The sequence below is a fragment of the Brassica napus genome, unplaced genomic scaffold (genome assembly GCF_020379485.1).
Source record: "Brassica napus cultivar Da-Ae unplaced genomic scaffold, Da-Ae ScsIHWf_34;HRSCAF=63, whole genome shotgun sequence".
Classification (NCBI taxonomy): domain Eukaryota; kingdom Viridiplantae; phylum Streptophyta; class Magnoliopsida; order Brassicales; family Brassicaceae; genus Brassica; species Brassica napus.
The window spans coordinates 169,809-195,160 of record NW_026016430.1 but is presented as its reverse complement, the minus strand read 5'-3'; the positions used below and the strand labels follow the sequence as shown (position 1 = coordinate 195,160).

Genomic DNA, 25,352 nt, shown 5'->3' with positions numbered 1-25,352 from the left:
TGAAGGGTACAAAGTATAGGCTTATGTTTAGAGGCCAACAGTGTGGCTTAGTTATAGTAACATGAACTCGGATTATGCATGAGATTTAGGCAATGCAATGTATACTTCATGAGACAATTTTATCCTTGCAAGAGGTCCTCCTATCTGTTGAAGACCGATGGTGTAATCAATTGTTATTGTCTACTATGTAAGTGGAAATTGATAGAATACTGGGTTAAGTTATTTGTGTCAGAGTTGAGCGTTGATTAAGGTAAGAGCTGAGCTATCTATATTCAAGGAGAATGAATCTGAAAAAATCTACTTAAACAAGGTTGTTGGACCTATTCACTAGAAACTTAATAATTAATATTTACCTTAACCAATCAAAAATATATCAATATGATATTTCTTAATATTCACTCCTAGAATATTTTCATATCTAACAAACTGATTCCGTTATCAATCGAATTAATTATACTGTGTTTATATTATTCAATTAATCATCAATACTACATATGTATATCCACGCCATCTCACATACTACATCGTCGTAAATTCATAAGTGGTCTAATCAAATTATAAATTGGTTTACATATAGAATCCATTATAACCATCCGAAATGATTTAGATAGTGATTTAATATTTTTAACTAATGGTTAATATATATTAACAACATTTAGTTATTCATTAATATTTCCTAGATTTAATATTTTTTGAGTATGTCATATTTTGACATAAGTAGTATCGATTGTGATTCCTATAAAACAGGGAATAATTCAACAGTTACTTTCATAATTACATTAAATTCATTTTATATTATATAATTCCAAATATTGACAAAATAAAATTTGATAAAAACACTTTAGCAAACCATTTGTTAAAAATTATATATACTACGTTAAATTATTTTTATAAAGAGTATTAATAATAAAAATATGTTATTTAAGATAAACTTAAAAACTATTAAAAATCATATAAATTTATACTATTAAATTAGTCAAAATCAAGTAAATCTTAAGTCTCGTAACCTCAATAAATACAACTCTTATAAAATACACCCAAAATAATAGAGTAGGCATGTGCATTCGGATCTTGGAGTTGGGTACATATTGTTTCTTTTCGATTCCGAGTCTTTCGAGTCCTAGACATTTGGATCTAACTAGGTATTTGAAATTTTTCTTGGTTCATGTTCAAATAGGTTCACTTCATGACCATGACAATTCAGGTCCCATAATTCAGATACATGTAATTTTTAAATATGTAATGGGTTTGGGTATTTAAGACCCCAAAAAACTTAAAGTACCTGAAAACTCAAACAAATACCTGAAAATATTTGAATACCAGAAAAACACAAAGTTTGCCCGAAATCTGATAAAAGAACCAAAAAACACCAAAAATTTTATTCGAATGCCCAACATATATTTTTAAAACTTTGACATTTTAATCAAAATCTGAACCCAAAATTGGAAAAAAAAAATAGTAATACTGAAAATTGAAATACCCAAATATACTAATATACGCAAAATATTTTAGGTACCCGATTGGGATTCTGGTAGGAACAAGACTCAAAACAAGACCCAACTCGAAACAAGACCCGCGGGTCCAAAAATACCCAATATGTATTTTTTTTTTGGACCCGAATCCAAACCAAACATTATGTTTATGTCGATTTCGGTTTGGTTTCTCAGGTCCGGATATGTCATGCCTAAATAGTTATGTAAGAGTGTACATAAAAAATTTTAAATTAAGTAATTCATAAATTATAGTTTTAGACATATTCGCTTTTTCGATATAATATGATTTTGTAACATAATACTGTATAACAATTTTCAAATACTAATTCATATCAAATTTTGTTTATATTCTAGAAAAACCCGTGTTTTTGAAGCGCGAGTCAAAATCTAATATATATTATACTCATTTAAAACATGAACATGACCTATTGATATAGAGTAGTCCAACTATTTTAATACAATTATTAAAACCTATTATTAATCATTTAAGAGAATATTATACAAAAAACACAAATATAACTAAAAACACAAATATAAAAATTAAATTTCTAAAAAATGTAAATCAAAAAAAAATATCCGCCTTTTTTAAGGGCGTGTCAGAATAGTAGTGCATTATTTCTACATAAGAATCACATATATGTAAGCACAAAGTATATTCATGTAACATTTCATAAGATCATAAAGTTTTTGGTCATAAAGAAGTTTTTTTGGATAAAAAATGCATACGTCAGAGAATATATTTAATATGTTGATCAAATCCGTTTTGGTATAAATATTCAAAATGAACATTGTTTGGATTTGCTTTGTCTTTCATTTAGAAGAAGAAACCCTCCAAAAAAATTCTGAAAGTGATATTTTATTTTCAAAGAGAAGATTATTGTTTTTTGATAATTGTTTTTTCATAATTGTTTTTTGAAGAAAAGTGATATTCAGAATATAAATTCTTCAAATAGTTTTCGTTAAAGAGTTCTAGTTTGATATTAGTTAAAAAAAAATATATAATTTGTACATCAGTTTCTTTGCTTCGGAATAGAGAGGGCATGCTACACAAAATTTCACTGACTTTTTGTAGAGCAACTTCCTTACTGAATTTTCAATCCTATTAACATGTGGTCTAAAAAAGCTGCTTCACATGTTCTGTTCTGTGTGTTCCGTGGTCAACAATAGGCCCTATTGCTAATTAGGAAACGCATCTTGTATTATTTGATTTACTTTGACTAGATAATATGTTATATAACTATATTTATGTGGTATCTCTTGTCTCTGCCAGTCATAAACAAAAAAAAAAATGGATAAAAGATGGAGTCTCAAAGGTATGACGGCTCTTGTAACGGGTGGAGCCAGCGGAATCGGGTTAGTCTTTCTACTCTCTAGCTTATATCAAAATTTAGCTAGTTTTCTGCTTTTATTTAATATATCTCTCTTTTTTTGTCGTTAATATTTTAGGCATGCCATAGTAGAGGAACTAGCCGGCTTTGGGTGTAAAGTTCATGCATGTGATCTATCCGAAACTCTGCTCAATCAGAGTTTATGTGAATGGAAGAAGAAAGGGTTTCAAGTGAGTGGTTCGGTCTGTGATGTATCATGTCGTTCCGAGAGAGAAAAACTCATGCAAACCGTCTCAACTATGTTCAACGGCAAGCTCAACATTCTTGTAAGACAAATTTAAGTTTCAAGTAACGAAGGATATTCTTTTCGGAAAATTAAATTTTGTACAATAGGATTTTTGTTACTCTTCTTTTTGTTTTCGTTCTACATAGGTGAACAACGTTGGCTCAGCTCGTGTAAAACCAACAACTGAATATCTGGAAGATGATTTCTCCTTTCATATCTCAACAAACTTGGAGTCTGCTTATCATCTTAGCCAGCTTTCACATCCTTTTCTAAAAGCTTCAGGATCTGGAAGCATTGTCTTCATTTCTTCAGTTGCAGGGGTTGTTTCAATTGATTGTGGATCCATGTATGGTTTAACCAAAGGTACATATAGTATTACTAGACGCAATATAGGAGAATTTCAAATTTTTTTGGTAAAAAGAAAAGGTTAATTTCTATCATTCTTGTTTTGTGCAGGAGCTTTGAATCAACTAGCAAGAAATCTGGCTTGTGAATGGGCCAAAGATGGAATAAGAGCCAACGCTGTTGCTCCCAATTTTATCTACACTGCTCTGGCTCAACCTGTAATGAATGACACATTCCAACTTTATTTTTCTCCTTCCAATTAACGTCACGCACTTTTCTCATTCTTGTTTCTAAATCTTGTGAATAATCAGTTTCTTGATGACGCTGGTTTTAACAAGAGTTTGTCCACTAGAACTCCACTTGGTCGCCCTGGAGAACCAGAAGAGGTTGCATCACTTGTGGCATTCTTGTGTCTACCTGCGGCTTCATATATTACTGGTCAGAGCATTTGTGTTGATGGAGGTCTCACGGTCAATGGCTTCTCCTATCAACCACATGCTTGAGCTGAGAGTTGCGTGGTGGTGATGCAGCGTACAAGCCTATTTTCTTCTGGTGTTGGGTTCTGTATTTGGGTTGGCAGTGTATTCGTGCTTTACTTTATGTTTTGTTTTTAACTTTTCTTTTAATCATTAATAAAACCCAAAATGAAGAAACTCATGTAGTTCCCCATCATTATTGATATCCAAGTAGTTTGTAATTGCTTCTAAGTTAAAGAATGGAGAGCCTTAAAATGATAAATTAGTCTCCAAATAATCAATAATAAGCATATAAACACGATTAAGAGAAATGCTCAAAGACCATTTTGAAATTAGAGAGCATTTGTAACTTTCACTAACCAGTCTCAAAATTCCTTCCTTTAGCCTTTTTCTCTCTTTTTTTCTTTTGATGTTGGGTTCTCTATTAGGGTCAGCAGTTTATTTGCTTTAGTCTATGATTACCCTTAAGTCGATTTGTGTTTTGGTTTTTACCACAAAGTTTTTACTGCAAACTACATCAAACCATAACTTTTATCATAACTCAGATCTAATATTACATGTCACCAATTAAAGCCTATATTTTGTTTTAAAATTTTGCTTTCGATCGTTAATAAAGCCAAAGTGAAGAACTCCAGTAGTTTGACACTAGAATCCTCCTCATATGCAAGGAACAGTTGCTGCAACCGAAATTGATTCAAGCCAATTATTATGCAAACTAGTGCACGAAAGAGAGGTAGAGAAAATTGAGCTGACTTGATAGACAATTATTATTATATGCTGTTTGGTTTCAAGTGAATAAAATTTCAATATCAAAATTGTTTTGATTTCATCTAACTCACATAGTTATAAAATGTGCAATGAAGCAAACTTTGTTCTAACTTCTGGTTTCGTTTTCCGTCAAGGCGAAAACAACAAATGAGAAAATTTGTTGAGAAATTCTTTAGAATAGTCGTTATAAATAGTTTCAATGAAGAAAATGACTAAAATAAATTTTATTAAAAAATAAAAATGTGTTTTTATTTTAAGGCTAACTAATTTAAATTTAGGGTTTAGAGTTAAAGGGTGTGGTTCTGAGGATAAGATTTTAAATTTTAAAAAATAAAAATTAAAAATAAAAATTTCAAAATAAAAATAAACTATTTTGGTTATTTTCTTTTTTAAATATTATTTTTGTGACAAAAATTTAAATAGCTATTCGAGGAATTGTCCTAAATTTGTTTTAGTCGACAATTTTGACCATTATCAGTATGTTTTTGCATGGGTGATGGGACAACGTGCACAGACATTATTGCCATGCTCTCTCAGATAACATTTCCACCACACATCCAAACGTACTCATTCATTCAAACTTATCTGATCCACGCTATAACACATGCCATGTCTGGCCATTGCTAGTCACACTCAAAAACATGGATAAGCGATGGAGTCTTCAAGGTATGACTGCCCTTGTAAACGGTGGAGCCAGCGGAATCGGGTTCGTCTTTCTTCTCTGTATCATCTTGAATGGTCAAGATTTTAAGTAGTCTATGCTTGTTGAATGTTTAGGTATGCCATAGTAGAGGAGTTAGCTAGATTTGGAGCTAAAATCCATGTTTGCGACATATCTGAAGTTATTCTTAATCAAAGCTTAAGCGAATGGGAAAATAAAGGGTTTCACGTGAGTGGCTCAGTCTGTGATGTTACCTCTCTTTCCGAGAGAGAATCATTAATACAATCTGTCTCCTCGCTGTTCGATGGCAAGCTCAACATTCTTGTAAGTAAATGATCTTAATCTTGAAACAACAAAGCATATCCGTTTAACGAAAACTGAAAAATATTCTCATTCTGTTCAACTTAGGTGAACAATGTGGGAGTACTTCGTGGAAAGCGAACGTTAGAATATGCGAAAGAGGATTTTGATTTCCACATCTCAACAAACTTGGAACCTGCTTTCAATTTTTGTCAGCTTTCACATCCTCTACTAAAGGCTTCAGGCTATGGAAGTATCATCTTCATGTCCTCTATTACAGGCATTTTATCATTTACCGCTGGATCCATTTATAACTTAACAAAAGGTAACCAAAATACAATTATAGAGGCAATACTAGCTAATTATCGCTAGTTTAACTTTTATTTTGTTGATTCCACAAATCGTAAGACAAAGTTTATTATAGGAGCTCTGAATCAGCTAGCAAGAAATCTGGCATGTGAATGGGCAAAAGACGGCATAAGAGCCAATGCTGTTGCACCTAATGTTATCAAGACTCCTCTGTCTCAATCTGTCAGTAAATAAAACAGTTTTTTACATATTATGTGTGTGTACGAATGTAACAACCTCAAATCTTCTAATCATCTCTTAATTGTGTGTTTTAAAAGTATCTTGATGACGTCAAGTTCAATGAAGAATTATGCCGAAGAACTCCACTTGGGCGCGCTGGTGAGCTGAATGAAGTTGCATCACTAGTGGCATTCTTGTGTCTACCTGCAGCTTCCTATATCACAGGTCAAACTATTTGTGTTGATGGAGGCCTTACGGTTAACGGTTTCTCCTATCAACCACATGCTTAAAAATGACCTTGTCGCGTTTTATCTCTTTGTCTTCAGTTCTCAAAGTTCTCTCTCTAAAAAAATCTCATTGTCCCGTTTTGTCAGTTTGTCATAATAAATGAGTTCTTACTTTCATTGTTGAGACTTGAAAGCTACTTCCAAAGTTAATACATCTTAAAGCTACTTCCAATCTTATTTAAGATGTATTGATGCTTGTTATTTTTTCCGTCTTCTTTTGTTTAAAATTATCTGAACTACCATTTGTTTACATGTTTAAATCATCTACTCTTTTAATTACAACCACAAATACCAACTTAATCATTCATTGTATATCTATAATCTATGGCATTTCTGGTAATTACTAATCACATGCAAACAAAAAATGGTTAAAAGATGGAGTTTTCAAGGTATGACTAGGCCTGGCTCTTCGCATGTGCAAGAGGTGCAGTGGGTCCAATATTTTTTACAATTTGTTGGTTAGATTTTGGAGCATTTACCAACAAAATTAGGACCTTTTTGCATAACTATTTTAGTTGTTCTTTGACGTAACTTACATATATAGGGCCCATGAAAATAATGAGCCAGGCCTAGGTATGACTTGTCTTGTGACCGGTTGAACCAGCGGAATCGGGTTCGTCTTTCGGTAGAACTCCAGTACTTTGTCGTGCTAGAAAATCAAATGAATTTTGCATCCGGTCATTGACATATATATATGCCCCCAATTTGTTATAAAATTATTGTTATTAAGCTTTATTCTAAAGTATTTTTTGGTCTCCAAAAACTCAAACCGACCGTATGCATGCATCACTAGTGGTCTTCTTGTGTCAAACCTTTGGATGATCACCCGGAGTTCTGGTTCTTTCAGTTTTCTTGCTTTAATACAGAGAGGCATACTTGACAAAAATTTGTAGAGAAGCTTCTTTACTGGACTTTCAAACCTAGTAGTATATGATTAATGATCTCCATCCCAGACTCTAAATAACTACATATAAAGCTTGATTTGAATGATACACTTTTGTGAATACGTTGGGTATAAAAACATGTTTACACATTGAATTATAATCTGTTTTGTGTGTTTCTGATGTAAAAAATGTGTCTCATTTTTGAGATGTTATGATAGTAAAAAACGATATACTTAATTAACCCTAATCCAAAAAAACTCTCCATTAATTAAAACCTATGAAAACCCCTAACGATATTCAGAAATGTTAGGGTAATCAAAAGAAAACATAATCTTTGGATACTCTCCAGGAGCTATGAATCAGCTGGCTAGAAACTTATATATAGCTTTTGAGTGGAAAAGTGGCAACATATGATAAGGGTTAACTTAGGATGTCCATTGTATCGCAATGTAAGATATTATTTTTACTATGTTTTATAAGAAGGTTTTGGTTGTTTTTCGTACTAAGTGAATTTTGATTACTTTACATGAAAAATCTCTCCGATACTAGGATACTAAGTGAATTTTGATTACTTTACATGAAAAATCTCTGCGATACTAGGATAGTAAATAAAAAGTGGAGAGTAAAACACCGATGAGACGTGTTGGGGAAGCAAACGAAGTCTCATCGCTTGTGGCATTTCTTTTCATGCGGCTTCATATATAACAGGTCAACACAATTGCGTCGACGGAGGTGCCACTAAATTCTAAAGACTCGAAAATATCCTTCCTGCGGGGCTTCGCTTTGCCTTAAACACATTTATACATGCTTCCTTGTTTTTTTTTTTCTTTCTGTCAACTTGCTTCTTTGTTTAAAACTCGAAATCTAAGGCATGTAAACAAAATATTCTTTACATATTTGTTCTCTTAACTAAACTATGTAATTTGGTGATAAAAATATTTTATAACTATTTATTGTTCTTTCTTTTGGAGTATTACGCGGTGAACCTAAAAGTTCACCAACCAATAGGATTTCATTATTTTATATTCGATATGTTTTAGAAAATAAAACAAAATATTGTAAGTTATATTATGTTTTTAAAATAAAAAAATAAAAATAAATGTAGTTACAAAAACATATTTAAAAAAAAAAATTTAACGTCACACTAAACCCTGAACCCTAAACTTGTAGGTAAATCCTAAACCCTTGGATAAATCTTAAACTCTAGGTGATGATTGTTTGCATAGTTTTTAGATTATAGTTTTTGGTTTTTAGTTTTTAGACTTTGGTTTTAGTTTTTAGTTTTTGATTTTTCTGTAGATTTTAGTATTTTTCAAAAAGCTTGATTGGTGACATTAGATTTTGGTTTTTGTTTTTTGAATTAAAATATGTATAAATAGAAAATCTTTCTTCAAGACACCATTAATTGTTTTTTATTATCACTAAAATAAATTAACTTATATTAAATTTTTTAAAAATATATTATAGAATAAAAAGTAATAGCTATATTTAAAATAACTTTAATTCTATATCTTCAGAACAATACACAATTAATAGCTAGTAAAACAAAATTAAAAAAAAATATTTAAAATTTTAAAATATGGTAAAAATAAAATGACTATCTATTTTTTTAGAATGACTATCTAATACATGTATAATAATAATAATTAACAGTTATAATTAATTTTATAGTATGAAATATTAATTAAATAATTATAAATCTAATTTAGCTAAATAAAACTCCAATAACTTAATTTTTTTAACGAATATTTTTGTGGAACTCGAAACTACATGAATATAATCATCCCCCATTTGTCATTCTGAGTTATTTATAACTTTAGTTTTAATTGCTTTCATTTTAGTGCTTTATTGCATAGTTTCATTGATAACATGATGGTGAAACAAATGTGTGGGAGTTGAAATAGGAGATAAACATGGAATAAATATAAAAGGAAAATTTTAAAATAAAATATTTTAAAAGAAAATCATTTTTAAAAAAATTAAAGTTGGCCATAATCTAAGAAAACACAGCTTTTGGTTTTTGTGTAGAAATATTTGATAACTTTAAGAAACTAGTTTCCCTAGATTTTAAGAAATCATTTTTTTCCCAAATCTTGATTGCCAAAAAAAGTGGTTTTTCAAAAACAAAAGCCTGAAACCATTTCAGAAACTGAAAACAATCAAGCTCTAAATAAAAACACTAAACCTTAAACCCTAAATCCTAAACCCTTGAGTCTTTTAGTGTTTAGTATTTTTAATTTAGAGTTTAAGATTTATTGAAGGGTTTAGGGTTTACCCAAGAGTTTAGGATTTAGGGATTAGAATTTTGGTTTTAGGATTTAGTGTTTTGTTGACGATGTTAAAAATATATTTTAATTTTTTTTAATAATTACTACTATTTTTATTTTTATTTTTACTTTAAAAATAATATATTTTGACAATATTTTATTTTTTTTAAAGATATTCGATATGAAATAATTCAATCATATTGGTTGATGAACCTAGAGGTTCACCTTACGAGGTGAACACAAGAATAAGTATTTTTTTGTAGAGTTATTCACCAACCAATATGAATTACTTATTTCATATTCAGTATCTTTTAAAAAAGGAAACAAAATAATATCAATTTATATCATGGTTTTGAAATTAAAAAAGTAAAAATAAATAAAAATAGTACTAGTCGCAAAAAATAAAAAAATATTACTAACGCTGTCAGCAAAACACTAAATCCTAAACGATAAATCTTAAATCCTAAACCCTTGGGTAAACCATAAACCCTTGGATAAATCCTAAACTCTAAATCAAAAACACTAAATCTTAAAAACCCGTAATCCTAATCCCTAAATCCTTGGGTTTAGTGTTTTTAAAATTTAGTGTTATTGATTTAGGGTTTAGTATTTATCTAAAGGTCTTTGGTTACTCAAAGTTTTAAGTTTTACCTAAAGATTTAGGATTTAAAATTTTTGGGTTTAGGGTTTAATGTTTTGCTGACGCGTTAAAAATATTTTATTTTTTTTGTAGCTAGTATTATTTTTTATTTATTTTCATTTTAAAATCATAATATAAATTGATAATTTTTTTTAAAGAAACTAAATATAAATTTTTTAATTCCTATTGGTCGGTGAACCTGTGAACCCAAGAACACATGTTTTTTGTGTGGGTGTATTAGCTGTATTGAGTTGTCACTGAATCATTCATATCCATTAAAAATGTAAATGATAAATTCATTAGCTCTAGAGGAGAACAATGAGAATTCAAACTGTATAAAGCTTTAACATTTTCTCTCTCAAGCCAACTTCATCTCGACGACGTGTGGACCAAAAACACATTTTCAAATTAAATTTTTCGATATTTTAAAATTGCTCATAGTGCCATCACAACAAAGTTGATTAACTGTCCGAAATATTAAATTTCCAATGATTCACTGGTCTATGAAGACAATAATAATTGATACAAGGTTATCTTTATATATATTAAGGTTTTCTTTGTTTACGTGTCTACTGCCTACGAGAAAACACAAACATCATCGGCACTGTTAGGTATTGATTGGTAAACATAATTTATATAGAAATTTAAACTTGAATGGTAATCAAATACGAAGTTTAACGTAGTGAAATTCATTTTAGGTATTAAAATACAGTATACAAAAGATGTATTTGGGGGAAAAGCTATTCTTGAAGCGAAGAACCAGCACCAGTCGTGGCGCGAAAGGAACTTGCTCTAAATCTTCCTGTCCTATTTTCATTGGACCACGAGTCTCGCACTAGTTCGTGACGCTTACGTGGCTTATTTTTAAATAACCGTACTCTATGCATCGACGGTCCAGATTAAAACATTAAGTACGTCACGTTCTTAAAAAGTAAACCAAAACTGAAAGTAGTTTATGAAGAGGCAGAGCTGTGTATAAATGAGGTAGAGTGGAGCAACGTGTAGTAGTAACAATATTATTGTGTTCAATTGATTCGTTTCCTAGTCTTTCTTCACGTGCAAGTAACCTAAACAACATTCAACTTTTTATTTGTTCATCGGAGAAACAGTTTCTTGTTCTTCTTTATTTAAAAAAAAAAAGAGATCGAACATATGGCAGATATATGTTACGAAGTTGTGACCGATGCGTCGGCGTATGAATCAAGACCGTTACATTCAGGGAGGAGGCAGAGGTTTCCGATGGATAAGACGGTGGCGATGCAAGAAGAATGGGAGAAGAAAAACTTTAAGCGTAATAAACTGGAGGCTTTAACGGTGAGAAATGAGAACGTCTCCGGTGAGTCTCCGGTGACGGAGGCAAGTCCGAGATACGGCGTTTCTTCGGTGTGCGGTAGAAGAAGAGAGATGGAAGATGCGGTGGCGATTCATCCTTCGTTTTCTTCTCATTCGGAGTATCCTCAACACTACTTCGGTGTCTACGACGGTCACGGTTGTTCCCACGTACGTCGTTGTCTATCTCCAAACTTGTATGTAACTCACAAAAAAGTAAAAATCAGCTGTAGCTTATACGACGCCGTTTTCGTTATTCAGGTTGCAGCGAGGTGTAGGGAGAGACTTCACAAGCTGGTGCAAGAGGAGCTAAACTCTGATAGGGAAGAGGAGGAGGACGAGTGGAGAAAGACGATGGAGCGTAGCTTCACTCGCATGGATAAAGAGGTTGTGTTGTTGAGTGAATCAGTCGTGAGTGCGAAATGTAAGTGCGAGCTTCAGACGCCGGATTGTGATGCGGTCGGATCAACCGCCGTCGTGTCTATCATTACGCAGGATAAGATCGTCGTCGCTAACTGCGGCGATTCCAGAGCAGTTCTCTGCCGGAATGGAAAACCATTCCCTCTATCGACAGATCACAAGGTTACTATCTTTCTATTTCTGTCTTTACATGAGACTAATCTAGAGACATGCCAGGAATCTAATCTTTCTTGTGACTGAAGGTATCTAGGGTAACCAAACAATACTAATACTGCAGTAGGAAGATTCGAACACTGATCCCTAGTGAATATCCAACTCATGTTTCTTCATTTTGTTTTCGTTAGCGATACAAGCCAACATAGACATGGCCGGTCATGGGTTAAACCTAATGAAATATATTTATCTGATTCCTAAATTTGAAAGAGTAACGTTTATAAATTTTGTGATCTCTAGATTATATATAAGAAAAGTTATTAAAATGATTTATTTTAAAATATTTATAAATCTCAAGATCCACACTGAACATAGATCACTTTTTTTTTTAACAAACAACATAGATCACTTGGAAAGCTCTGTTTTGTACTTTCGTGTGTTTTGGTAATAATCAGAATTCTAGATTTGACTCAAAAGTTTGTATGAAACACAGCCTGACCGTCCAGACGAGTTGGACCGAATCGAAGGAGCTGGAGGACGAGTCATATACTGGGACTGTCCGAGAGTTCTAGGAGTCTTAGCGATGTCACGAGCCATAGGAGACAACTATCTGAAACCTTACGTGACTTGTGAACCGGAGGTAACGGTTACAGACAGGACGGACGATGACTGCCTTATTCTAGCCAGCGACGGTTTATGGGACGTTGTGTCAAACGAGACAGCCTGCTCGGTGGCGCGTATGTGTCTCAGTGGTGGTCGGAGACGGCGAGGTACTCCGGAACAAGCGGTGGAGACAATCTCGGACAAAGCGTGCATGGAAGCGTCAGTATTGCTGACAAAGCTGGCGTTGGCGAGACACAGTGGTGACAACGTGAGTGTCGTTGTGATTGATCTCAGAAGGAAAGGACACGTCACTGGACACTAATCCTTTTACTACTTGACACTCCCATCGAAGACAGCAGCTTTAAGTTAACTTGCCTTTTTTCAGTTCTTTTTGGTTGTTCTTGGAATGGGTGAAGGTATACAACAAACAATTTAACCCGGTTTTGTGGCAAAAGGGTTAATAGTTTATAGGGATGAGTAGCTTTTTCTTCTCATTCCTGAAACTCTTTCGTGTAATAGTAATTAAATTGAAGAAAATCAAATGTTTCTCACACGGATTATAATTAATTTAAGTTATACATGCAAAAAACATTTTGATATTAAAGAGAGCTGCAAAAAATTTTATCAAGAAAAAAAACTACAAAGAGCATACACAAGGAATGGAGTTATACTTTTAGGATTTTAAATACATGCAAGAGGTGCTGTCTCTGTGCCGCAAGGCAAATACATGAGATTGGATATTATAGACGACTAAATGCAATTACGACCAGTAGATGTAACTAATGATTAAGACAAACGGTAAGGAAGATTCAAACATGAAATTGTCTTTAGATTATCAGAGACCAACAGCTTTGGCTGGTGCAAATGATGTTCATATGACTAAGATTTTAATATTAAGAGGCAAAACAGAAGGGAGAGTATTTGAGAGTGAGACCTCTCTCTTGAAACCTGATTTAGGCCTTCAGTTTTTTTCTAACCCTTGTTCGTGCCAAAGATCCTGAAGTAACATAAACAAACATGTTTACATGTCCATGGATTGGTGCTGCAAGTCAATTACGTAAGAAACAGAGTTGAGATATCTACCAGTCCATGTAAGCAAAGAGTTGATGAGTAGAGTAATCGATGATGGTAGTCAGCACTGTAAGCAAAACTATTCTGATAGATTTATGGTGTTTCTCTTTCAAGGAAGCGATAGGTTTGATCTTATCCGCCAATACAAAGGAAGAAAATTAGAGGGGCTGCTTTGGATATAATAACAAAAACTTGCAGCACTAAAGGTTTGTGCGAGAAAGATACAACAAGAGGAATCTGGAGTTTGGGTTTGGTTGTTTCTGTCTGATACAAATTTTTTTTATTGGTTAGATCTCTGTCTTCTTTCCAGCACACAAACTCTTTTCATTGTTAACCCTCAGTTACACAGTTTTTTTTTTCTCATTTAACATCATATGTGAAAAAGCTGGTGAATAGTACCCGTAAAAGCTGGCGATAATTTATGGGTTTGTGGGTTTTGTTATTATCATACAAGAATCTGCGAGCTATGGTGAAGAAACTAAGACTAGTTTTTGGGTTTTCATAAGAAAAATAAGAGAGGGTACAAATGAGAATCTAGTAGAACGAAGATATAAAAGCGCACACACCACAGCAGAAACCTGAGTTGTTACTCTGTTTCGAGACCGTCTCCGTGTTTGCTACGCAATGTGCCTATCTTCGCCATTAAATTCTGGCTCTAGCTCCTCAGCTGCAGAAATACCAAAACATAAAATCAAAAGCTGAGAGCTACATAACAACAGTCATGAATAGTGTGAGCAACTCTTAATGTATTTGCATTTAATACTCGTCCCTCATATCAAATTATAATCAACATGAGTAAAATGTATGCGATAACACCATAAAAGGTAGGTTAGACTTCAAAAATATTTCATTTTTGCCATTAGTTTCACTATCCTGAAGCAAATATAAACTGCAGAAAACCAAGAGCCAAATACTGTGAACTGGCTAAACCTGAAGAAGGATATGTAGAAGGAGGTTCACTATAACAAGTAAAACGGTTTTACCTTTTTGGAGTGTTGTTAATTTGAAGCATGGTGGTGACTGGATAATTGTTGTCATTGAAATGGGGATCTCTTATCAGACGGCTTTAGAATCTGGAACGAGCACATTAAGCTCTCATCAATGCTCATCATTGCGCCAGCATTATCAAACTCTCCGCAATAGTTGGGAGCTGAAAACACAGTAACAACCTGTCTTTCCGCAAAGAACTCATACCCATCTTCAACAACCTAAAATAAAACACACTCAGATCAAGCTAGCACAGTTTTGTAACTAAAAGACAAGAGATAACACGAGTTAAAGAAAGACCTGGTGGGCACGACAGATAAGGTCCATATCATTCTTCTGCAAAAACTCCGCAACCGTGTCAGCTCCAAAAGTATACGAAACGCCACGGTCGTTCGCTCCCCAGCCCTTGACGTCTCCGCTAGGATCCGACCAAAGTAAATCACACACCAAACCCGAGTCAGGAATATCCAAGGGACGCGAAATGCTCCTGATCTGGTCCAAGCTCGTCAGCTCCGGGGAGATCCCGCCGTGCATACACAGTATCCTATCGTCGATCAAGGCGGCCACGGGAAGACAGTTAAAGCAATCCGTGAATATCTTCCAGAGCCTGACGTTGAACCTGCGTTTGCACTCGTCGTAGAATCCGTAGATACGGTTGATGGAGGCGCACTCATGGTTCCCTCTCAGCAAGAAGAAGTTCTCAGGGTACTTGATTTTGTACGCTAGGAGTAGGCATATGGTTTCAAGGCTTTGCTTGCCGCGGTCGACGTAGTCACCTAAGAAGAGATAATTGGCGTCGGGAGGGAAGCCTCCGTACTCAAAGAGTCTCAATAGGTCTGAGTACTGCCCATGAATATCACCTGTAAAAGTAAAGACAGAACTCTATATCATGAGAACCAATCAAAACTCAGTAACTTAAACTAGTTAACATATATACAAAAAACGAACCTCAAAAAGAACATGTCAAAACTCTTAATCCTGTTCAAGTCTTATAACGTAACTACTAAACTTCACGTTAAAATTCCACATTTTACCACCCATTCGCTTGATTTTAGAGTTCTGAACTCAAAAAATCATTTTTCACCAATTTAAAAGGGCCAAAACAACATTAATGCTCGAAATTACAACTTAAAAACTACCAATTGTTACATCAACATGCACTAACAATTAAAAACCTACTTCCAACCATTTCCTTACTAAATAACAACAGAACAGAAAGAGAACAAAAATTAAAAAGAATTAAAAAAGTAAAGAGAGGGAAGAATCAGACCGCAGATCTTGATGGGAGCTTCGAGTTCGAGGAGAATGGGCTGTTGGAGAAAGATGTCTTTAGAGACGGCACAGAGCTGTCGGATTTCACCTTCGCTGAGGTGAACTTGTTTCCCCGATCCAGGCCTCGTGTTCCGAAACTCAACCAATCGCCGGATTATATCGTCGAGCACCGCCGGTTCCATCGCTCTCGTCTGCTCCTGCTCCGGCGCCGGCTTCTCCGCCATCTCCGATTAAAACGAGCGGAGATTTCAACTGTGAAGCTCTTTGCCTTCGGCGTTGTGGAGCTTGCGAGGAGGAGAGGGAGACAAGAAGAGACGACCGGTTCTGTCAGATTGATTTCATTGGTCCTTTTTGTGTAGTTATTGATTGTGACACTCTTCCCTTATTATTACGAGACGAGTGTTTTTTCAGTCCACCTAATGGGCCTCTTCAGAACTTCTAATGGGCCTAATAATTGGGCTTTATTCTAGAAGGCTCAGTCAATTACGCAAATTTTCATGACTTTGCTTTCACCTTTCTAGTAATCCTTTGAATGATAAAAGTGTGTAGGATTGTGAAGAGTCTTTGTGAAATCGTTGTAAGCGATGTAGATGGTAAATCAAAAGAGAAAGAATACAGTCGAACATCTTTTGGTTTATAAGAAATCTTTTAAACAATCTTATAAGAACATTGTTAAGTGATTTGTGTTAATATCCTAAACACTTGCTACTAAAAGATTCCTAATCGTTTTTTTTTTCCATTAAAGGTCTTGTTTCAATTATAAAGATCTTGAATGTTTGGGTTAGCTCCTCAGAAATTTCTAGTGAGTTTAGTGGAATCTCTTCTAATTGTTTATTGTTATATCTCTTGTTTGGAAATTATTTATCGGTGGGTTCATCGGGTCTAGATTCATATTCACCGTCTCTAGCGAGAAGCACCTTATACCACCATTCCTCCTTTCCATGAAAGGAGATATCGTTTTTGGTTTCATTATCGAACTTTAAGTCTTGCTTTATCACTGATTTTCATCTTGTGTAGTCGTTTGTATTGGGCCTAAAGATGCAATCGAGACTAATTATGTATTTTACGATGGTGATAGTTTGCTCTCAAAGTCGCTTCTTTATGTGACTATCTTAGCTGTCCGGTTTTATTGTGAAGATATTATCGATGCATTCGAGCTTGATCTTGAATTTGCTGTATCATTTTCTCATGAAGAACTATCTTGCTTATCTACTTTTTTGTGTAGTTATCTTTTCAATCAACGAGAATGGTACATTACCTCTTTTTACTGTAACAGAAAGAATTGAGTTTGAAAATTAAAGTAAATTTAAATTTATGTTTCAAAAAAAAAATGTTAAAAGGAATCGATGGTTAGTAGCAACACACTAACACGAGTCACGAAACATAAGAACACTTTCTTTTAAAAAAACAAAGTTATCCTGTCTTTATTCATTATTATTTTATGGTTTATATATGTATATATAGGAAACAAAGTAAAAAGAATCATCGATTCCTTAACTTGTGGAAATGGAAAATGAGATAATGTTCCTACAGAAGGATCACTTTCTTCTTATTTGCACAGACAAATTTTTCAGACACACACCCAGTATGGCTCAAGGCTTAGGCTGATAGGAGAAACCATTGACAGTGAGACCTCCATCAACACAAATGGTCTGACCAGTAATATATGAAGCTGCAGGTAGACAAAGAAAAGCCACAAGTGATGCAACCTCTTTTGGCTCTCCAGCGCGACCAAGTGGAGTTCTACTAAACAAACTCTTCCTGTAACAAATGTCTCCGAGAACCTGATTATTCACAAGATTATAGGACATAAGAATGATAAGTACAAAGTGTAACTGGAAAATAATAGATAAGAACAACTACTGGAGGGTGGTATTGATTACAGGTGCAGTCATATCAGTGAGGATAAAATTAGGAGCAACAGAGTTGGTTCTTATGCCATCAGTTGCCCACTCACACGCCAAACTTCTTGCTAGTTGATTCATAGCTCCTGTACAAATAAAAAGATATATAATCATTTAGAGGGTAAACGAACTATTTACCCACTAAAAGTATCATATAGTAATAAATCCACACAAGCTTTCATGCTCGTCTTCTTGTATGAATTTGTTACTATACGATACTTCTGGTAACTAACGGACATACCACTCTTTATATTATTATATATGTTACACAGCATGAGCTATATTTTGACACTAGGATCTTTTGTATCTTTTTAACAATAATTGTTGCTGTGTTAAGAATCTTATTTCAATGAAGACGAGATCTAAAATAATGCACACACACAAACATATATATATATATATCTATCTTATCATTTCAGCTCTGAATTTTGACACACAACACTAAACCAACTTATTAACGTAAAATAAATCAACATTAACCTTACAGAAATTCACAAGATTACTATGTCTATTGTTATTGATTTATATTCCATAGTTCTAAGTTTCTACCTTTCGATAAACCATAGAGGGATCCGCATTCCATAGATACAACCCCTCCAACAGAAGAATTCATAACAATGCTTCCATATCCAGAAGCCTTTAAAAGAGGATGTGAAAGCTGGCTAAGATGATAAGCAGATTCCAAGTTTGTTGAAATATGGAACGAGAAATCTTCTGCCACATATTCTGTTGTTGGTTTAAGGCGAATTCCCCCAACGTTATTCACCTATGTTGAACAAAAACAAAGAGTAACAAAAATCACTATATATGCCACTACTTAATAGGTATTTTTCCCTCAAGAATATACTTATATTTAAAAAAGTTATGATTAACTTACAAGAATGCTCAGCTTGCCATCGAACATCTTTGAGACGGTTTGCATCAGTGTTTCTCTTTCGGGACGAGAGGATACATCACATATTGAACTGCTCACTTGAAACCCTTTCTTTTCCCATATGCTTAAACTTTTATTGAGCAGTGTTTCGGATATGTCACATACATGGATTATAGCTCCAAAACTAGCTAGCTCTTCTACTATGGCATGCCTAGAACAGTCCACAATTTAACAAAAGGTTATCGACATTACATAGAAAAGAGGACGTAGCTATGGGAAAAGATATGATAATGATATTGCTAGAGAGTAGAAAAACGAACCCGATTCCGCTGGCTCCACCAGTTACAAGAGCAGTCATGCCTTGAAGACTCCATCTTTTATCCATTATTTTGTTTTGTTTTGCATGTGAGTAGGAATGAGCACAGATGCCAAATAACATTTATAGAGGCGAAGTAAATCAAATATACGTAGGTAATGACGTTTTTGAGGTGTGGAAACATTAAACATTATTTAAAATAATCAAAAATAAATAATGTAAACCAAATTTTATAGCTTAATAGCAACTGGGTATATATTAAGTAATATGCAAAATACATATTTTTTTTTTTTGAAATAGTAGTTTGGTTAATTTTGGTGTGAACTAGTTTTGAGTTTGATAATTAATTTGGCTGTAATGATAAATTTTCAAGTGCTCGAGTTTCTACTTTTAGTTTTAGGACTCGATTATGTCGTTTCCTAATATTCTGGTTGATGAACGTTTTCTATATTAATCTGGCTGTCGATCTTGGACTAGATCGAGTCCTTTCCTAATATTCCGATCGATGTCGTTCATCTCATATACTATAAAATTTAAAACGTTCTAATATAAAGATTAAATAATGTTGGGAATATTTATAACAAAAATAATGTTAGGAATACTTGCAACAAAATAATGTTGGGATAAAATCCGCACCGAATTGTTTTCTTTTCCAAGGATGGTTGGCTTCATTTTCGGCGGATGTATTTTTTTTGGTCCTCCCCAGTGTTTTGAAACCCGACCCGGACCCGCGGTTGAACCGGTAAATCCGGTGACCCAAAATAAATCCGGTTTGGGTTTTGTGAAAAATCCAATATTTAGAAACCCGCAAAAAACCGCAAAAACCCGGTAAAACCCAGAATCCGGTACCGGTTGAACCATCGGTCGAACCAATAAATAACTTTTACTTCTTTTTTTAGTTTTTAATTTTGTTTGATATTCTAAATTTCCAATTAAGAAGTTAGGTACTGACAAAAAGAAAAAGAGTTATGTTTTCTTTTTTTTCAGTTTTATATTTGTGATTTTTTTTATTTTGATGAGATTTCATTATGTCACTTGAAGAAAATAAAGTGAACGATGGTAGAGAGAACCAAAATTAGTTGATGTTATTTGGTGTTAGTTTATTTCCGTTATCAATAATTTATGATAATGATCTTTTGTTTTTGGTTTGTTTTGTATTCATAGTTTAATTTATTATTCACATTAGACATTTAAATATTTAAATATTTATAAATTTTATGTTTTGATTTATTTTAGATGCCATAACTCTTATCTTGTTAGAAAAAAAATTTAAATAGTTTAAACTATTTTTTTGATATTTTGTATGTCAAATGAAAATAAAACCAAAGTTAAGTATTTTCTAAATGTTTTTAAACATAAAATATATACATATCCAAACTATTATTTTATGTTTAAAAAAATAAAAAAATATTAAACTTTAGTTTCTATATTTTTATTTGCATAGCTGATATATTATTATATAATAAAATTAATTAATTTATTAACCCACGGTTCACCCACGGTCGATCCAGTGACCCAACAATCCGGTAAGCTGTCCGGTTCAGTGTCCGGGTCGGGTTTAAAAACATTGGTCCTCCCCCACCAAATAGATGTATTCTCATTTTTTTTTTCCTTTTATGCATATCTCTTGCACAATATTATCTTGCAATTTGTACGTAAACCTACATCAAATCAACCGCACTAAACAAAAAATCATATCTGGTTTATGGTTATTTGAGTTTATTCCGTGATCTGATGAATCTCAAAATACACACTATTACTTAAAAACTTAATGGTATATGTATCACATTCACATTAGTTCTCAGAAAAGGCGGAAAAAGTGCCAATTTTGACCCCAACAATTTAGGTCGTGTCAAATACGATCCGAACAATTGTTCAGTGCCAAATACGATCTCAACTCAATTATAATTCGAAAAAACTACCCAAACTTCTCAAAACGTGCTTAAATCTACATTGACTCTAACAGAAGTTAGTCAATCGTTAACAAGATAAAAAGACGTTGTTTTGATATATGAGTAAAAGTACCAATTTCGACCCCAATATTCTCAGTCGTACCAAATTGGACCCGAACAAATGACCAGTGCCAAAATCGACCTCAACTTGATTATAATTTAAGAAAAACTACATGAACTTCTTAAAACGTGCACAAATCTACATTGACTGTAACAGAAATTAGTCTACCGTTAACGAGATAAGACGACGACGTTTTGATATATATATATATATATATCTATTTTTTAAAATAAAAATGGTTCATTCTAGAACTCAAACCGTGCTGTAATACCCTTTTAAACGGGCACACTAACAACTAGATAAAAATAACTTTTTAAAATAGTATTACAAATTTGAAATTATATAAACTACTATTATTCTTCATCTTTTCCAATTTAAAATTTTGGTGACAATTTTTTCTGATTTATATAAATACATTAACATGTTTTTTATTTATCATATCTTTGATAAACTTATATCTTACTAAAATATGAATAATAAAATATTTATTATTATACGATCTTAAATATGCTTAAAACTTTGAATTTATTTATACAATTTTCTTATATAAATTATTTTTAATTTTTAAACTTAAGTGAAATTTTTTTAATTTTACAAAGTTAATACTATATATTTTGATATTTTGTTCAAAAATGTTAAGAAGCCTTTTACCTTTCTTTCACTAAGATATATTGTACAAAATATTAGACATATTAAACAATAACTAAAATATATAAAGCAATCACCAAAGTTTTGAATTGGATAAGATGAAGAAGAATAGTAGCTTATATAATGGGAAATTTCAATTTGTAATAATATTTTAAAAAATTACTTTAGTCTAGTTGTTAGTGTGTCATTTTAAAAGGATATTCCGGCACGGGTTTGAGTCCCAAAATGAACATATTTTAAAAAATATATATATATCAAAACGACGTCGTCTTAACGGTTGACTAACTTCTGTTACAGTCAATGTAGATTTAGACTTCTTTTGAAGTATTCTCCAGGTAGACTTCCCTAGAATTGTTTTACAAAAAGTCAAAATTCTGACCAACTTCGGTCAAATTCAAAAGTAACATGTCTATCCGAGAAGATTGGAGTCTTCTCGTGGAATTTCAAAAAAAAAATTTAATTTCAAAAGTAAGCCAATATTTACAAAGGAAGACTTCCGAAGATGTCTTCTGTAAAGTCTTCCTTCATAAATTTGCAATTGCAAAAATGAACAGAAGACTTGTTTTGGAGTCTACACAGAGTATACTTCTTTTAAAGTCTTCCGTGGATGACCTCCAAAGAAGTCTTCTACGTAAATCTTTATTAGACTTCATATTTATCCAAAATTAAAATGAATTTTTAAAATTTTCTTGCTAATTCATGTTTATTAGTCAATACTGGGACTACTGAGTCAAATTCATAACTTAATTGGTGATAATTATGAAGTTACAAACATTGTTGTTTAATAATGTTTCTAGCTAAATGGAGAAGTCTTTTGTAAGTTTTCGTCATAAGTGTTAACTTTCAAAAATTTTAAGTAACTTCAAGAATTTCAAGTCATGTAGTTTAATGTGTCTTTTTAGATCATAAGATATAATTTTTAACTTACCTGAAATTTAAAACAATTCAACTTTCACTTAAAATTCAAGTTTGATCTTTTGGTAATTTGACTAAGTTTTTTTTTAAGTCTTCTCTCTTAGTTTTAGTAAATTTGACTAAGTTTTTGTTGTTGTTGTGTTTTGTTATGAGTGGGTAAAATGGTTAAAAATATTTGTGGAATGTTGTATTAATAACTTCAATAATGTCAAGTACTTTTGGCAAGACATGAACATATTTAGCAAATTTTTTTGATTAACATTTCTTTAATTTTACAAAAGAATTCACAACTAAATAGTGCACATACAAATAATAAAAAAGACCACATACAAAACTATTACACATGGAACTATATATCATTTCTCAACATAGATAAGCTTGGACTCCACTTGACATCATTCATTTCTACCACTTTGGAAAGAAGACATTCGAAGACTTCCCGAAAACTTCGTGGAAAGTCTTCTAGCACAAAATACATTAGAATACTTCTCAAGAGGTCTGCCAAGAGTCTTCCGAAGGTTTCTGAGTCTGCCAAGAATCTTCCAAGAGTTTCTGAGAGTCTTCTAAGAGTCTCTGAGAAATCTTCCAAAGTCTAGCTCATATCTGAAAAATCTGCATATTCAAACATTGTAAGACTTCCTGAAGACGTTCCTGAAGACTTCGAGGGACGTCTTCTACCATAAAATGCATTAGAAAACTTCCCAAGATGTCTTCCAAAAGTCTTCTGAGAAGTCTTCCAAAGTCTGATTTAGATCTGAATATTTTATATATTCAAAAGCACTCAAATAGCTTCAAAACAAAGAAAACTTCAAAAACACTTTTTATGCTTAATAATAAACAAACAATTGTCACATTAAGTTGAATTTATAACTTTTTAGAATCCAATTTATAAAACACAAAAAATACATATCCAAAATTTGTACCACTTTAGGTAGAAGACTTCCCGAAGACTTCGTGGGAAGTCTTCTAGCATAAAATGCATTAGAAGACTTGTCTAGAATTCTTCCGAGAGTCTTCTGAGAAGTCTTTCAAAGTCAGTCTCAGATCTAGAAAACTTGCAAATTCAAAAACATTCAAATGACTTTAAAACAAATATAAACGTCAAAAATATAATTATATGCTTAAATAATAAACAAAACAGTCACAATAGGTTGAATCTATAGTTTTTAGAATATAATATATAAAACACAAAATAATAAATATCCAACATTTATAGATCTACCTTTGAATGAGTGAAATATGAAAACCATGTTATGAAAAACGTGCAAAAAAAAAATAAATTAGTGAGAAGACATAAGAAAAAATGAAAAATGGATTTAAATTTGGTGTGTTGATGTTCAAAGAGATTAGAGAGAGGTTTGAGAGTTTTAGAGTGAGAAACATTACATTTTTGTTGCAACTATTTGAGAGGAAGAAAGAGAATGTGTAAATTTTCTTTATATATGGAGACAAAAATCCCAATTAGGTTAATATTTTCGATATAGAAGACTTCTTGGGAAGTCTAAAAGTGAAGTCTTCTCATGTAGTTTTGTAGAATATAGGTTTCCCGCCTAAATGTAAAGTCTTCCAGAAGTCTTCTAGAAGTCTTTTCAAAGAAGTCTTCTAGATCCTAAATTCAAATGCATGAAAAGACTTCTCGAAGATTTCTAGAAGACTTCACCTTTAGGCGGAAAACCTATATTCTACAAAAATTTAGGCAGAAAACCTAAATTCTATTAAATTTAGGAGGGAATATGTCAGAAGACTTCAGTCAGAAGATTTCTTGGAAGTCTTCTTGTGAAGTCTTCTAGAAGTCTTCCAAACCTAACATAATCAAATAACTAACTAAATAGCAAATAATAATTCATTGAACTTATAATCAACTTATAAAGTGTTTAATATACACAAATCTAAATACATGGAGGTCAAAACAAGTTTTTTTAAAGTTAAGATTCCAAAATCTAATCCTAAAAATACCAACAATACTATAACATATGTTACCAAACCCTAAACTAAATGCTATCATGACTAATTCTACATTCACTCATCTATGTTAAAAATAATTCAAATTTAGTTTTACTAAATTTCTATTGTGTTGAAATGTTTATTAACACATAATTTCTATTTTTTTTCTCTTTCAAAATATTTTTTTATTTTTTTATTAATTATTTTTAAGATCTAATACATGAGAAGACTTTCTCTAGAAAACTTCGTGAAGACTTCTCGAAGACTTCGTGAAGAGTTCGATTTAGGCAGAAAACCTAAATTTTTCTAAATTTAGGCGGGAACCCTAAATTCTACTAAAATGTAGGCGGAATATGTCAGAAGACTTCTTGGGAAGTGTTTTGTTAGTCTTCCAGACCCTATAATAAAATAACTAAGAAAAAAAACACTTTCTTAAACTTTTCAGATATTTAGAAAGTGTTTAAATCAAGTTATTAGATAGTCACTACTTAAATATATGTCAAATTTTTTTTTTTAAATGACATTTCAAAATCTAACCCTAAAAATACTAACAATACTACAACATATGTTACCATACCCTAAACCAAAAAATATCATGACTCTATCTACATTCAGTTATCTATGTTAAAAATAATTCAAT

At 32.5% G+C, this 25,352-nt stretch overlaps 5 protein-coding genes across 5 annotated transcripts; 3 read left to right on the top strand and 2 right to left on the bottom strand.

Annotated features, from left to right (window-relative positions):
• The first annotated feature begins 2,682 nt into the window (after positions 1 to 2,682).
• LOC125603558 (tropinone reductase homolog At2g29330-like) lies at positions 2,683 to 4,107 on the top strand. The gene is made up of 5 exons (XM_048774472.1): positions 2,683 to 2,846; positions 2,940 to 3,147; positions 3,254 to 3,470; positions 3,564 to 3,670; positions 3,764 to 4,107. The coding sequence occupies exons 1-5, from the start codon at positions 2,782 to 2,784 to the stop codon at positions 3,953 to 3,955; spliced, it is 789 nt and encodes a 262-aa protein (XP_048630429.1). The 5' UTR covers positions 2,683 to 2,781; the 3' UTR covers positions 3,956 to 4,107.
• Positions 4,108 to 5,149: 1,042 nt separating this feature from the next.
• Positions 5,150 to 6,649, top strand: LOC125603557 (tropinone reductase homolog At2g29310-like). Its single transcript, XM_048774471.1, has 5 exons — positions 5,150 to 5,402; positions 5,474 to 5,681; positions 5,766 to 5,982; positions 6,082 to 6,188; positions 6,284 to 6,649. Exons 1-5 carry the CDS (start codon positions 5,338 to 5,340, stop codon positions 6,473 to 6,475), a joined length of 789 nt encoding a protein of 262 aa, XP_048630428.1. The 5' UTR covers positions 5,150 to 5,337; the 3' UTR covers positions 6,476 to 6,649.
• Positions 6,650 to 11,415: 4,766 nt separating this feature from the next.
• On the top strand, positions 11,416 to 13,090 carry LOC106436170 (probable protein phosphatase 2C 24). The gene is given in 3 exon segments (NM_001315853.1): positions 11,416 to 11,763; positions 11,854 to 12,174; positions 12,659 to 13,090. Coding segments are annotated over 3 exon segments (1,101 nt in total).
• A 1,142-nt stretch (positions 13,091 to 14,232) lies between these two features.
• On the bottom strand, positions 14,233 to 16,460 carry LOC125575237 (serine/threonine-protein phosphatase PP1-like). Its single transcript, XM_048774459.1, has 4 exons — positions 16,097 to 16,460; positions 15,127 to 15,686; positions 14,823 to 15,047; positions 14,233 to 14,506 (listed from the first exon to the last, which is right to left on the bottom strand). The coding sequence occupies exons 1-3, from the start codon at positions 16,320 to 16,322 to the stop codon at positions 14,874 to 14,876; spliced, it is 960 nt and encodes a 319-aa protein (XP_048630416.1). The 5' UTR covers positions 16,323 to 16,460; the 3' UTR covers positions 14,233 to 14,506; positions 14,823 to 14,873.
• Positions 16,461 to 17,502: 1,042 nt separating this feature from the next.
• On the bottom strand, positions 17,503 to 19,314 carry LOC125603555 (tropinone reductase homolog At2g30670-like). The gene is made up of 5 exons (XM_048774469.1): positions 19,197 to 19,314; positions 18,880 to 19,087; positions 18,552 to 18,768; positions 17,982 to 18,088; positions 17,503 to 17,882 (listed from the first exon to the last, which is right to left on the bottom strand). Exons 1-5 carry the CDS (start codon positions 19,259 to 19,261, stop codon positions 17,691 to 17,693), a joined length of 789 nt encoding a protein of 262 aa, XP_048630426.1. The 5' UTR covers positions 19,262 to 19,314; the 3' UTR covers positions 17,503 to 17,690.
• Positions 19,315 to 25,352: the final 6,038 nt, after the last annotated feature.

Bases quoted from the DNA above. Each gene is read 5' to 3' on its own strand.
- LOC125603558 (XM_048774472.1), top strand. From the start codon at position 2,782: ATGGATAAAAGATGGAGTCTCAAAGGTATGACGGCTCTTGTAACGGGT. The intron at 3,471-3,563 runs GTACATATAGTA...TGTTTTGTGCAG, and splicing joins CATGTATGGTTTAACCAAAG to GAGCTTTGAATCAACTAGCA. The intron at 3,671-3,763 runs GTAATGAATGAC...GTGAATAATCAG, and splicing joins ACACTGCTCTGGCTCAACCT to TTTCTTGATGACGCTGGTTT.
- LOC125603557 (XM_048774471.1), top strand. From the start codon at position 5,338: ATGGATAAGCGATGGAGTCTTCAAGGTATGACTGCCCTTGTAAACGGT. The intron at 5,403-5,473 runs GTTCGTCTTTCT...TTGAATGTTTAG, and splicing joins GGTGGAGCCAGCGGAATCGG to GTATGCCATAGTAGAGGAGT. The intron at 6,189-6,283 runs GTCAGTAAATAA...GTGTTTTAAAAG, and splicing joins AGACTCCTCTGTCTCAATCT to TATCTTGATGACGTCAAGTT.
- LOC125575237 (XM_048774459.1), bottom strand. From the start codon at position 16,322: ATGGCGGAGAAGCCGGCGCCGGAGCAGGAGCAGACGAGAGCGATGGAA. The intron at 15,687-16,096 runs GTCTGATTCTTC...TTACTTTTACAG, and splicing joins AGCTCCCATCAAGATCTGCG to GTGATATTCATGGGCAGTAC. The intron at 15,048-15,126 runs GTCTTTCTTTAA...GTTTTATTTTAG, and splicing joins TTATCTGTCGTGCCCACCAG to GTTGTTGAAGATGGGTATGA.
- LOC125603555 (XM_048774469.1), bottom strand. From the start codon at position 19,261: ATGGATAAAAGATGGAGTCTTCAAGGCATGACTGCTCTTGTAACTGGT. The intron at 19,088-19,196 runs GTTCGTTTTTCT...GGACTGTTCTAG, and splicing joins GGTGGAGCCAGCGGAATCGG to GCATGCCATAGTAGAAGAGC. The intron at 17,883-17,981 runs GTAATCAATACC...GTGAATAATCAG, and splicing joins TCACTGATATGACTGCACCT to GTTCTCGGAGACATTTGTTA.